This window comes from Numida meleagris, chromosome 2 (genome assembly GCF_002078875.1).
Source record: "Numida meleagris isolate 19003 breed g44 Domestic line chromosome 2, NumMel1.0, whole genome shotgun sequence".
Lineage (NCBI taxonomy): Eukaryota > Metazoa > Chordata > Aves > Galliformes > Numididae > Numida > Numida meleagris.
This window is the reverse complement of record NC_034410.1, coordinates 100,448,112-100,459,780: the sequence shown is the minus strand read 5'-3', so window position 1 is coordinate 100,459,780 and position 11,669 is coordinate 100,448,112. Positions and strand designations below refer to the sequence as shown.

Genomic DNA, 11,669 nt, shown 5'->3' with positions numbered 1-11,669 from the left:
CCCAATAATTAAAATGTGCGGTAATGGCTCCTGCAGCCTCGGATCTCCGGGGGTAATTCTCGGAAATGAAGGGAGGGGGGCGCGGAGGGGGCCTGGAGCCGCAGGCTGCGCTCGGAGCACCGCGGGGACGTAGAGTGGGGATTTCCCTCCCGCAAAGCAACTTTTGCGGTGCGGTTTCCGCACCGCTGTCTTCCCCCGGGGGCCTGGGGGGTGAGAACAACACCGAGAAGCCTCCAATAGAAAAAAAAATAAGGGGAGGGAGGAATAATAATAAAAAGACCCTCCCCACCTCCAAACCCCGGTGGAAGTGGGGTCGCCCGTGGGGGCTTCACCGCCTGCGCTGGGGCGCGGAGCGGAGCCGCGGGGAAACCTCCGGGGGAGCCGCACCGCACCGCCCTCCTCCGCCCTTCCCACCGGTGGGTTTTTACATTATTAGTATTTCTTATTAGTATTTCTTATTAGTATTGGATTTTTTTTCGTGTGTGTGTGTGTGTGTGTGTGTGTGTGAAGCGTGAGCCGGTGTTTATGAGAAGCCCTATGACTCCCGTTCAGCTCATCCTGGAGGACGACACCGAGCTGTGTTCCTTGAGGAATTGGGGTGGTGACGTCTTTTCTGATACCCGATTATTACGTGACTGGGGGAGAAGAAAAAAAAAGCGGAAAAAAAAAAAAAAAAGCATTTGATTCATGAATAAAAATCCGTCCGCCGCCACGGGGGCAACAGCCAATATTGCCCGTCCTCCTCCGAGGGAGCGAATGTTGACGGAGAGGGCTCCTGCCGAAGCGCGGTGTTTGCAAAGATTCCGTCGCTAATTGCGTGGCAGCCGGGGGGCTGCGGAAGGCTTGGTCAAGTTGGGAGCCACCGAGCGGGGAGAGGAGAAGAGGCTGAAGGCGCGCAGAGAGGGGAGCGAGCTGGGAAGGCAGCACCGCCCGCAGCCAGCCCGCTCCCCGCCTCCGCGCCCGGCCGGCTCCGCGTCCTTTCCCCGCGCCCCGCGCTCCGGCGCCGCCGCTCCGCGCCCCGTTCCCTTCCCCTGCAGACTCCGCTCCGGATCTGCTTGGCTGCCTGCAAACTTTTTTGGCCTTTTCGATTTTTTTTTCCTTTTTTTTTTTAATTTTTTTTTTAATTATTTCTCGGAGTGGATTCCCCTAAAACCAGCCAACAACTCTCTGCTGCTTCTGCGCCTTCTTCATCCTTCGCCCAGCGGAGAGGCGATGCCGGGAGCCCTTTGACTCCTTTCGGCCGCAACTTGGGAGACAGCTCTATTTTTCACCCTTCTGTGGGGTTTTTCTCTTTTTCCCACTCTCCCTTTCCCATCCGCAGCCACACACTCTCAGTGCCGGGTGTCACAGTTTCATGGTAAGGACCCGAGCCGGCTCCCGGGGCCTCCCGGAGCAGGCGGGCACCGACGGGGCGGGCGGCGGCAGCGCTGCGCTCGGTGGGTCGTGGGGGGACTCTTGTTGTTTATATTTTTGTAATTTTGTATTATTTAGTTATTTATTTAAAATTTTGTTATCAGTTATATTTTTCATTCTTTTTCTATTATCTTTATTTTTTAATTTTTTTAATTTTTTAATTTTTTAATTTTTTTATTTTTTTATTATTTTTTTTTTTACTATTTTTTGACAGCGTTTTTCCTTTCCCTCCTGCACAGAGTGGCAATGTGTAGCAAAGCGCTCCTAGCCCTCCTGGTCTATGGCATAATAATGCATTGCAGCGTCTACTGCTCACCCGCCGTTGGACTCCAGTACCCGGCGCTCAGGTGGGTCTCCCCCCGCCGCGGGGCCGCCCGAGGGTCCCGGCTCTCCCCCGCTTTGGGGGTACACCGTGTACCTGCCTTGGGCCGGGGCAGCGTGAGGATGCGATAGCCATAGGGAGTTTGCGAGGTTTCGGTCCCCCACCCCCTCCCCCGCGTTTATCCGTCTTTATGCCAACTCCCTCCCGGCCGCGAGGTGCTCGGGTTTCTTTTCTGTGTTCCATACTCGGAGTTGCTGCTCGCGTCGGGGGTGTCCGGGGCTGCTCTCGGGGCGGCCTCGCGCGGAGTTTCCCATTTGGGGTTGCGCTCCCGGCTGTCCGCAGCCCGCTCGGGCTTTGTGGGATGCGGGGCCAGGGTCACTGTCCCGCCCCGCAGCGCTCGGCTCTGAGCGGAGGGTCCTGCGGGGAACCGCGCCGTGCGGGCGGGGGTCCGAGGAGGTGTCGCTTGTGGGTGTCTTGTATGGAGTGTTCTTTGCTGGTTGTCATTTGTGGGGTGTCCTTTGCGGGGCGTTATTTGTGGGGTATGCTTTGCTGGGTGTTGTTCGTGGAGTGTCGTTTGTGGGCTGTCTTTTATTGGATGTCTTTTGTGGGGTGTCCTTTGTGGAGTGTCCTCTATGGGGTGCAGTTTGTGGGGTATCTTTGGTTAGGTTTCCCTTGTGGGGGGTGTCTCTTATAGGGTGTTCTTTCTGGAGTGTCCTTTGCGGGATGTTATTAATGGGGTGTCATTTGCGGGGTGCTCCTTATATAGGGGAGTTCTCCGTGGGGTGTTATTTGTGGGATGTCCTTTGCAGCGTGTTCTTTGTAGGGTGTCGTTTGTGGGGTGTCCTTTATTGGGGTGCCATTTGCAGGGTGTTATTTGTGGGATGTCCTTCGTAGAGTGCCCTTTATAGGATGCCATATGTGGGGCGCCTTTTATTGGGTTTCCTTTGCGGGGTGTCCTTTATGGGGTGCTCTCTATGGAGTCCCATCTGTGGGGTGCCTCTGGCGGGACTCCCCGCGGGAAGCAGCAGCCGTGGGGCTCGGGAGGCCCCCAGCTCCCTCCCGCCGGCTCCTTCCATTCAGAGCCGTTATTAGCAGGAGCCGAACACTTTAGCGGCATCTATTATTAATACCTCCGCTAAAGCTCCCAGACAAAAATAGCCGCCCGGATCGTACCGTGACCTACATCGTACCGCAGGGAGAGCGGCGGGGAGGGGCTGGGGCGGGGGCAAAGCGGAGAGATCCCGGAGGGCAGAGGCACCGCTCAACGAAATCCAGCGGCGGGCGCAGGCCCCACCCCGGCTCCGGGCGCGGCGGGGAGGAGCGGGGCGCGGTGGGGGCCCGGTGGGGCCGAGCTCAGCCGCGCTCCGTCGGCGCACGGTCCCGCGGCGGGGATGGGGCTGGGGACGTCGGGCTGAGCCCTGCCCCTGGTTGCCGCAGGCTGGAGGAGGAGGTGTACGACGAGGACGGGAACACCCTGCAGGACTTCGCCTACGAGCAGGAGCCGCTGGGGTTGGCGGGGCCGCCGTCCGCGCTGGGCGAGGTGTACGCGCTGTACTACCCGCCGGGAAAGAGGTGACAGCGGGGCCGCGGTTAGGGCCGGGGCGGGGGGAAAGGGGAAACACCCAAGGGGCCACGGGCGGTGCGAAAATAATCAGGATGCCGAATCACCTGGCCAGCGCGGTGCCGGGGAGGGATGGAAGAGCTGGGCTCGGGGAGTGGGGGGGGAGGGGATGCACCTCCGGCCTGGGTGGCGGGGTGAGGGGGAACGGGGCCTGGGGGCAGCGGGGGAGGACGGGCAGCGGCGGCCCGGTGCTGCGGAGCGGGCCCGGGGATGGACGCTGACGGGCCGTGCCCCCCCGCCAGGCACGCCGATGGGATCTTCAACAAAGCCTACAGGAAACTCCTGGGCCAGCTGTCCGCCAGGAAATACCTGCACTCCCTGATGGCCAAGCGGGTCGGGTAAGGGCTGCGGCGGGGCCGGGAGCGAACAAAGCGCGGCGGGCGGCGGCCGGGGCGGGGCGGCCCCGTCTCCCCGCGGTGCTCTCCCGGAGCGAGCGGCAGCCGCGCCCGGGGCTCGGCCGTCCCTCCCGCGGGGCAGCGCCGGGTGGTGCTATCGGAGCGAACCCCCCCCCGCCGCCCCGGGAGCGCGATGCATAATGCACGGCCCGGGGAGACGCCTCGCTCCGCACCGCCCCGCCCTTTGTCTGCCGCGCGATGCGGGGCCGGGGCTGGGGTTAGGGCCGGGGTTGGGGCCGGGGGGCGCGGAGGGAGGGCCCCTCCTGATGGATGTGTCCTTCTCGGTGCTTTGCAGCGGTGCCAGCAGCGGCCTGGGGGACGAGGCGGAACCGCTCAGCAAGCGGCACATAGACGGCATCTTCACGGACAGCTACAGCCGCTACCGGAAACAAATGGCTGTCAAGAAATACTTAGCGGCCGTCCTGGGGAAAAGGTATAAACAAAGAGTTAAAAACAAAGGACGCCGAGTAGCGTATTTGTAGCGATGAGCAACCGCCGCTGCCGTGCGTAGTCCTGAGAGAGAGAGAGAGAGAGAGAGAGAGATTGAGAGAGAGAGAGAGAGACCCAACCACCCAAACCCAAACAAAAGTCATTTCCAAAGTCACGGAACGACCACCGCTCCCGTGTTCCCCAAACATGTATTTATGTATGAAGTAAAGCCATTAAATGAATATTTTGATAATAATATGGTTTTTCTTTTGTACGAAAGCACTAGAGAAACGCACAGATCTACTTTGTGGACCAATCCTTGAGTTATATATGAGATATAAATATATATATATAAATACTGCTACGAATGCTAAAGAGCGATTCTTCATACCAAGCTGCACAAGGACGAGAGTTCGCCTGAGCTGTTTATGTTTTTATAGAAAATAAATAGACGAAAAAAAGACAATCACCGCTTCGAACAGCGCTCCTATTTTTGTAACGGAAACGAAAAGGGCACTGTTTTTATTTGCCACGGGGGCGAAGACCTCAGTTCTCACCGTGTGCCGCTGTGCATAGGGAGGGCTCAGCAAGAGGGGGTCCCCCCGGCCTCGAGATTTCGATCTCTCTCTCTATTTTTCCCCCCTTCTATTTTTATTTTGATTCCGGTCCCATCCGTATCAGTGCCTCCTCGAACAATGAGCGTAGAGGAGGATTCAGCAACAGCTCGATCCAAATTGTGCCTACCGGATGGGAGAATAGCTAAACGAGCAAACCAACAACAACAACAACAAAATCAGACCCCCAAGCCCCCCAGGCCCCCCGATGCCGACCCGCAGCGAGGACGGCGGATGCCACCGGCACCGCACTCCCGGCTGCGGGCAGAGCGCACGCTGCGCTGTGCGGGGCCGTGCGGGGCCGGGGCAGAGGGAGCGACCCCGCTCCCCACGGTGCGGGCTGCGAAGCCCCGCGCGTGGCTCTGCGGTGCTTTCCGCGCTCCCCGCCCCCCTCCCCGCAGCCAGCGGGGCTCTCGCCTGTGCGTTTGTCGGTCGGAGTCGCTCTTTTCCTTGGATTGTTTTGCTCTTTTCCCGCAGCCCCCCCCACCCCATCCCGCCTCTCCCCCTCTCTTCGCACTTTCCGAGCGCTGTTAAGCCGCCCGAGTCACCTCTTCGGGTTATGTTCTTTTGGGGAAAAAATTACCCGACAAAACGGTTGTGAACGCTCTCTCACTCCTTTGTTCTGTTTTATGCAAGCTCTGTTGTACAAGTCTAGGAACCCCTGTTGTAGCTACCACTAAAGAATTATGCACTACGACGAACGTTTTTGTTCCTTGTTTATTGAGTTTGGAGGTAAAATTGTATTTTTCTACATTCTGGCTTATTGCTTAGTAAAACTGATTTCATAAAACCGACCTTTTTGTCATACAAGAATGTGTAGTGTTCACCCGTGGTCCGGTTTCGAACGAGATAAACCATTTCCACCCCACCTCTCTCTGTACGGACTCCTGTCTCGGCGCGCACCCGCGGAGCGCTCGGGGCGGGCTCCGGAGGAGGACGCGGACAGGCCGCTCCCAAAGGCACCGCCCGAGCCCGGGGGCGGCCCCGGCTCCGCACGCTGCGGGGCTGCGCTATGGGGCAGGGCCCGACGGGGCGGGCCGGCGCTGAGCCCCTCGGCCCCGCCCGCCCCACGGCTTGGCCGAGGGACGCGGGGAGCAGTTTTGCAGCTTTCGTGCCTTCTCTTCACCTTGTCAATCGCCACGAGTTGACGGATGGCTATCTAGTGGCCCTACGATGCTGCAACACATCGGCTTGCGTTTTAGTCGTACTTCTTTCTGTTCTTTGGCGATGGGCAGAGTTTGCTGTGTTCGTGTCGGCTGTGGTGTGATGCCATAGGGCTCTCCTGACGTTTTGTTTCTGACCTTCTCCGTTCGAGTTCCGTGGCTAGCTGCGAGCATCACCAAGTGATCACCTCGGTTATCCTCTGTGTACTTTTTAGGAACGCCAACAGCCTTACCGAGCCTCGAGCAGACTTGAGACGCAGTGATAGTTTAGGTAGATGTTAGTCTCAGAGAACTTATTTTGTGTGCAAATGGATATAAAGAGAACTTCAGCAAAGTATTATGACACACCTGATATCTATAACTAGGACTTTGATAACTGTTCTTTAAAGTGTGTAAAGTTTGTATTAATAAATTTTTGTAAACAATGCAATTTCGTCTAATGTTTGGGGGAGAGGAACCCAGAGGCTAACAGGGAAAGCTGCATTTCGTCCTAAAAAATTAATTAACTCACTTCTGAGCAGCATTCGTCTAACTTTTCATGCCTGGTTTGTCACCAAATACCCTCTGGTATTTTTTACTGATGGCTCTGTTTGAGTTCATTAAGAGGGACTGCCGAGGCAAAGAGCCCGGCTCCGCACACAGCACCCGAGCCCTGGCTTCCCAAATCAGTGCCTGTCGCCCACTCTTCCAACAATTCCTGCTCTCTGCAGCCATCCCTTTTCTGCAGCGTTGGTCTGTTTGAGGTTTCCACGTAATCTGCTTTTAATGAATGCTGTGTGCGTGCCAATGCGCCTCCGAGCATCCATCCCCCGAGCATCCACTCCCTAGCATCCATCCCCCAGCATCCCTTCTCCTAGCATCCATCCTCCAACATCTCTACCCTGAGCATCCATCCCCCAGCATCCATCCCTCTAGCATCCATACCTGGCCCGGCTGTGGTAGCATCATTCTCTGCACCAATGTTGTGCTGCCCTAAAAGTGGTTGCGCCGCACACTGAGCACTGCTTGGGTCCCAGGGAGCGATAGGCAGCCACAGAGGGAGCAGAGGCAATCTGCTGGCACTCTGGAGGATGGGGTATCTGACCTCCAACCTTTAGTTGCATTTGTCAGTAAATGCTCGTGTTTATTATTTGCATTGTAGCTCAGGGGCTGTATGCAAGGACCTTGGAAAGTAACAGCAATTCAGTTCAAACCAAACTCTATTTCCTTCTAAGCTCATGCTAAAGCACAGGAATTAAATGACAATTTCCTAGCAAATTACTGAAAAAAAAAAAAAAAAAAAAAAAGTAATTCCAGGATGTGCCATAGACTGGTCATATCCTCCCCACTGTGTGCTCATCCTATAGTCTAGTTTCAACAGCAGCACTTTGCTGTCTGTCTGGAAAACACTGAAAGAACTCAAAAGACCAGTGATGCCAGTGGCCTGCGTGTAGGATTAGTGCCAGGCTGGGTAAGAACTCTGGTAAGGGAGGAATGGCTCAGAGAAGGATGCAGAGAAGTGGTTATTAGGGGGTAGGGGGGAGGACAGTATCTTCTCAAAGTGTGGGAAAATCGAGTCGCTGCTTCCCAAAGGCAACACGGGGGGGAAACTGCAGCTGGGCTTATTTGGTGGTTCTGCAGTGTTCATACATAGGATCACATTACATTTCCTGCCCATCTGAAATGAAAATGCGCTGAAGAGATTTGAACTGAAGAGTTCCCTGATGTTGGCCGTTTGAAGACAAGCCTTGCCACAGGTCCAACTGCAAAAAATAAGGTCTTAGTCTGCCCTGACCCTTGCTGAGTTGTGCAGAAGGAGGAAGTTCCTCCTTGTATGTCAGAAATGGTCCTGAAACCCCTCTTTACTGAATAAAGTATGGTTCCATACAGAGGATCAGCTGTGTTCCCAGTGATTTAAGCATCTACTTTAAGTGATATGATGGAAAATATTGTGCAATGGTGAACCATATAGCATGAATTTCGTGGGAATGCCTGGCTTTCTGTCCTCTGCTATGTGGCTAGCTGCAGCAATGGAGAAAAAGCCGCCCAAGGAAACAAGGGTTATACAACATGTCATTTTGGAGCCCCACTCTGTAAAACTCTCCTCACGTTCAGCTAGTTATTAATGCAGGCTGAATCAAGCAGGATGCACAATTCAGGTCCCAGCCTGCAGAAATGCATTGCCACACCATGACTCTCACGCTTACACAGGACATCAGTGCTGGAGGGGCCTGAAAGAAAAGATTTCTGTAGAGTGCTGGTGTACATCTGGGTGTGACAACATCTGCCATTCACAAGATGTGACTGTGCAGGAGCTGGTCTCCTCTCTGTGTCCCTTTCGAGATTTACTCATCCCTCTTCAAAACTCCAAGTTTTCTGTTGGCTGTATATGCTTTCACCTGGAGTTAAGGAAAATAGAAATTCAGCGGGAAGTTGGATATTTTGGGGGCTTGCTTACTTGATGCTTTTGTAACTTAATTTCCAGTTCTAGGCTAAGTCATTTAGTCATTCTTCAGGCAAAACTTGCAAGGAGACCACATCCCTGAACATTTTAAGGACTTCTTGCTTAGTCTCTGGAAGTGCCTATCCTTTTAACGATACTCATAGATTTTTAAGACCCGAGGGGACTCTTACAATCATCTACTCTATCTTAGATAATACAGGGCATAGGATTTCATGGAGTCCTTCATTTAGCATTTAATTTCTGAGTGAGCTATTCTCTATGACAGCAGTATTGATTACAAGACTTGCAGGAATGGCAGATTTGCTGGATAAGTTGTTCCAAATGGTGCAGCTTAGCTCTCTGTGCCCTGTTTCAGTTTGTTTTGTTTTCAAGTCCAGGATATTCACAGCCTGCCAAAGAATCTCTAATGCCTGGAGATTTTCCCCTCCTCAGAGGCAGTCTCAGGCAGAGATTTACTCTCCTCTGTGTCCTACCTTTGCAGTAGAAAGGTTGGTATTTAAGTGCCCGCCATGAGAGATGTCTCCACAGATGGCACTACTTCTCAACCATTTGCACTATTTGACATCCTCACTGAAATGCTGAGACTGGAAGTGGTTGCAGAATCCAAAAACAACCATCTCAAGAATGAGGGAAAAAGTGGCAGCTTTTCCTCTTCCTCCTCAGGTGTTGCTGGTTGCTAAAAAGCGTTGCATTTGCTCTCTTGGCTCTCTTTCATCATGCTGAGAGATCAAAATTATTCCCCACATCTAGCCTATTTTCTGGATGGTCCCTTCACACACCCAGAAACCATGGCTCTAGTTAATTCTGGGAGACACCCATTTCTCTTTCCACAACCATCGTGTTCTATCACCTTCATCGTCACGTAGCACCCATTCCAGTTGCCTTCAGGGAGTGCAAACCCATGCCAGCAATGCCATTCCTGTACTGTTATACATCGCCACATCCAGAACCAGTGCAGATCTGTGTAGTTATGCCAGAGAAGGCCCACCCTAAGTGCAAAGCCCGAGACAGCAAATGACTGGTGACTGGTGGCAGGCTGCCGGCCAGATCTCCTTCTTCTGCACTCAGGCTAATGGAAGCAATCCCATCCTGGCACAGCCAAGATCTCATGTCTCTAAACCTACGTGGGACATCTGCAAGTCTTTGTGCTAAAACTGAGTGTGGTTTGCTTACTTAATTGGAATAGCTAGAGAAGAGTATCTGGAATACCTGGGAAGGATATCAGGTGTTAGAGGTAAAGTGGTTGAACTGCTAAAGGCAGAATAAGCAAAAAATCGACTCCATCTTTTGCAGTAAATAGTTAAGTGGCTGTTGAGAAAGTCTGTCCAAGCATAAAAATTGGACTTATTTTTGAACAAAGTTATTTAAAAACTGCTGGAAAAAAGCATCCTATGTTTGCCATTTATACAAGAGTGTTTGTTTTACGACTTCAGTAATGATAAAAGGGTCTAAGATAGATGGCTGCATTGATCTCTGAAACAGCACAATTCCTTTATGTGGATCACAGAAAGCAGACCTCTTTCTCTTCAGGCTCTGAGATGAGTTTCATCTCTTTTGCTTCAAAGAGAACCTTGTGGAGATTTAGGGCATTATGAATTACGGAAGTTGGACAGAAAAAGGGCAATCATTTCTGGTTCCTCTGTGGTGTTGTCCAGCATCTTAATAGCAGGGTATGAGAAGCTGCATAGGTATAATTGGATAGGACAGGATCTAACATGAAGAAAGATCTCCTAGATGACATCCTCAGTGTGGAAATGACAACTGGAGAAGGGAGGGGGAGGTTGGGAATGAACAGTTCTACAGGAATGGGGATTCTCATCGCCATCTTCAGCAGATCCCTCAAACTGATGTGCAGATTGGAGCCTGTTTTTCTCCTTTGCTGGATCAACAACTTGGGAGTTCAGCGCCCACTCATTTAATATCAGTATTAAAGGGAAGATAAATTTTACCAAAAATTCTGTTTTTTTTCTTCTTGGCTTCATGTTTCTGAAAGTCTTGGGCTTTGTCCTCTGATTCTTTGCTCATATTGGAAAGGTTGGTTGGCTTCATATCCTGCCCATTTTTGTAGGGGTAATATGGTCCTCTGAGAGGGCATATCCAGTGTGGTATGCATATTTACAGGTAGAGAGGGCAGACAGAAAATTGTTGCCAGGGCTAAAGGCTTTATCATTCAAGATTTGACAACAGATCTAAATTTGTATTCATTTTGGACAGATTAGACTAAACTCAGCCTACGGCTGATCTCTGTTTTGACATTTATCTTAATGGTGAGAAGGATGGATACTTTTGAGTGGTAGAGTTATGAATAAATGTCTGCCTTTCCCTCAAGAGTGAAGATTAGTGTCAGAAGAAATCAGCCACCATGTATGTTATATGCCGAATGTGTGCTCCCTTCGCTCCCACCGCCTGGCTGGGATTGAAACTTCACTGACAGTTTGAGAGGATGAAGAGTGCTTGGGTGGTGTGGGAATCAGGCTGTGCTCAAAATGGTTAAACTCCTAATCAGTTGTGAGCTGTTATGTCACCGGCAAAATAACAATATATGGAAATTAAATCATAAAAATAGCACAAAGAAATCTTTCTCTCCCTTGCTATGTATACACAGGCATATGTGTATGTATATACACATATTTCTAAATCAGACAAAAATTATAGGAGCACATTAAAGTTACAATATTTATGTATCGGCCATAGCTAAACTTAGATACAACATCTAATTTACACTGACGTCTTTCTTTAACAAGTTTTGTAGGAGAAATGATTTAAGTTCAAGGAAGTGCAGTGAGTCATCTGCACGGTGGGCCAGTGGCTGAGCTAAGTTTAGAATCAAGGGGAAGTTTGGATCTTCTGGCTCCAAGTTTTTCTCTTTACATCTCTGTTTTTCTCAAACATTCTCTGTGCTTAAAAAAAATAAAGAAATTTATTCACTTTCTTTTCTTTTCTTACTTGATCTTTTAATGTATCCTTGGTTCTCTGGTTTTGTACAGTAAATCTCAGTTTTTAAATCAGGCTACTCGATGACCTTGCAGGTATCACCTCGTGCTAGCTCTGTTTTTGGAGAGCTAAGATAAAAAAGCATAAATGAAACAGATGAGGTCAGTCCAAGCGGTACCTGAGCAAAGAGGCAATCCCTATCACAGGGAAACAAACCAAGCGAAGCTGAGTGGGGCCAGACCACCCCAGCCCACCCAGACCAAACCAAGCCCACCCAGTCCAACTCAACCCAAAGCAGTCCAACTCAACCCAAACCAACTCAATCCAACCCAACC

At 51.7% G+C, this 11,669-nt stretch overlaps 1 protein-coding gene across 3 annotated transcripts; it reads left to right on the top strand.

The window, feature by feature from the left end:
• ADCYAP1 (adenylate cyclase activating polypeptide 1) lies at window positions 296–6,353 on the top strand. 3 transcript variants are annotated; one of them, XM_021388952.1, is made up of 5 exons: window positions 296–416; window positions 1,653–1,760; window positions 3,173–3,307; window positions 3,599–3,694; window positions 4,047–6,353. In XM_021388952.1, exons 2-5 carry the CDS (start codon window positions 1,660–1,662, stop codon window positions 4,231–4,233), a joined length of 519 nt encoding a protein of 172 aa, XP_021244627.1. In that variant the 5' UTR covers window positions 296–416; window positions 1,653–1,659; the 3' UTR covers window positions 4,234–6,353. The 3 variants fall into 3 exon arrangements, with proteins under 3 accessions (XP_021244627.1, XP_021244625.1, XP_021244626.1); XM_021388950.1 differs by lacking the exon at window positions 296–416 and adding an exon at window positions 730–1,357; XM_021388951.1 differs by lacking the exon at window positions 296–416 and adding an exon at window positions 730–1,357 and having other exon boundaries at window positions 1,628–1,760.

Bases quoted from the DNA above. Each gene is read 5' to 3' on its own strand.
- ADCYAP1 (XM_021388952.1), top strand. From the start codon at position 1,660: ATGTGTAGCAAAGCGCTCCTAGCCCTCCTGGTCTATGGCATAATAATG. The intron at 1,761-3,172 runs GTGGGTCTCCCC...TGGTTGCCGCAG, and splicing joins CTCCAGTACCCGGCGCTCAG to GCTGGAGGAGGAGGTGTACG. The intron at 3,695-4,046 runs GTAAGGGCTGCG...GGTGCTTTGCAG, and splicing joins CTGATGGCCAAGCGGGTCGG to CGGTGCCAGCAGCGGCCTGG.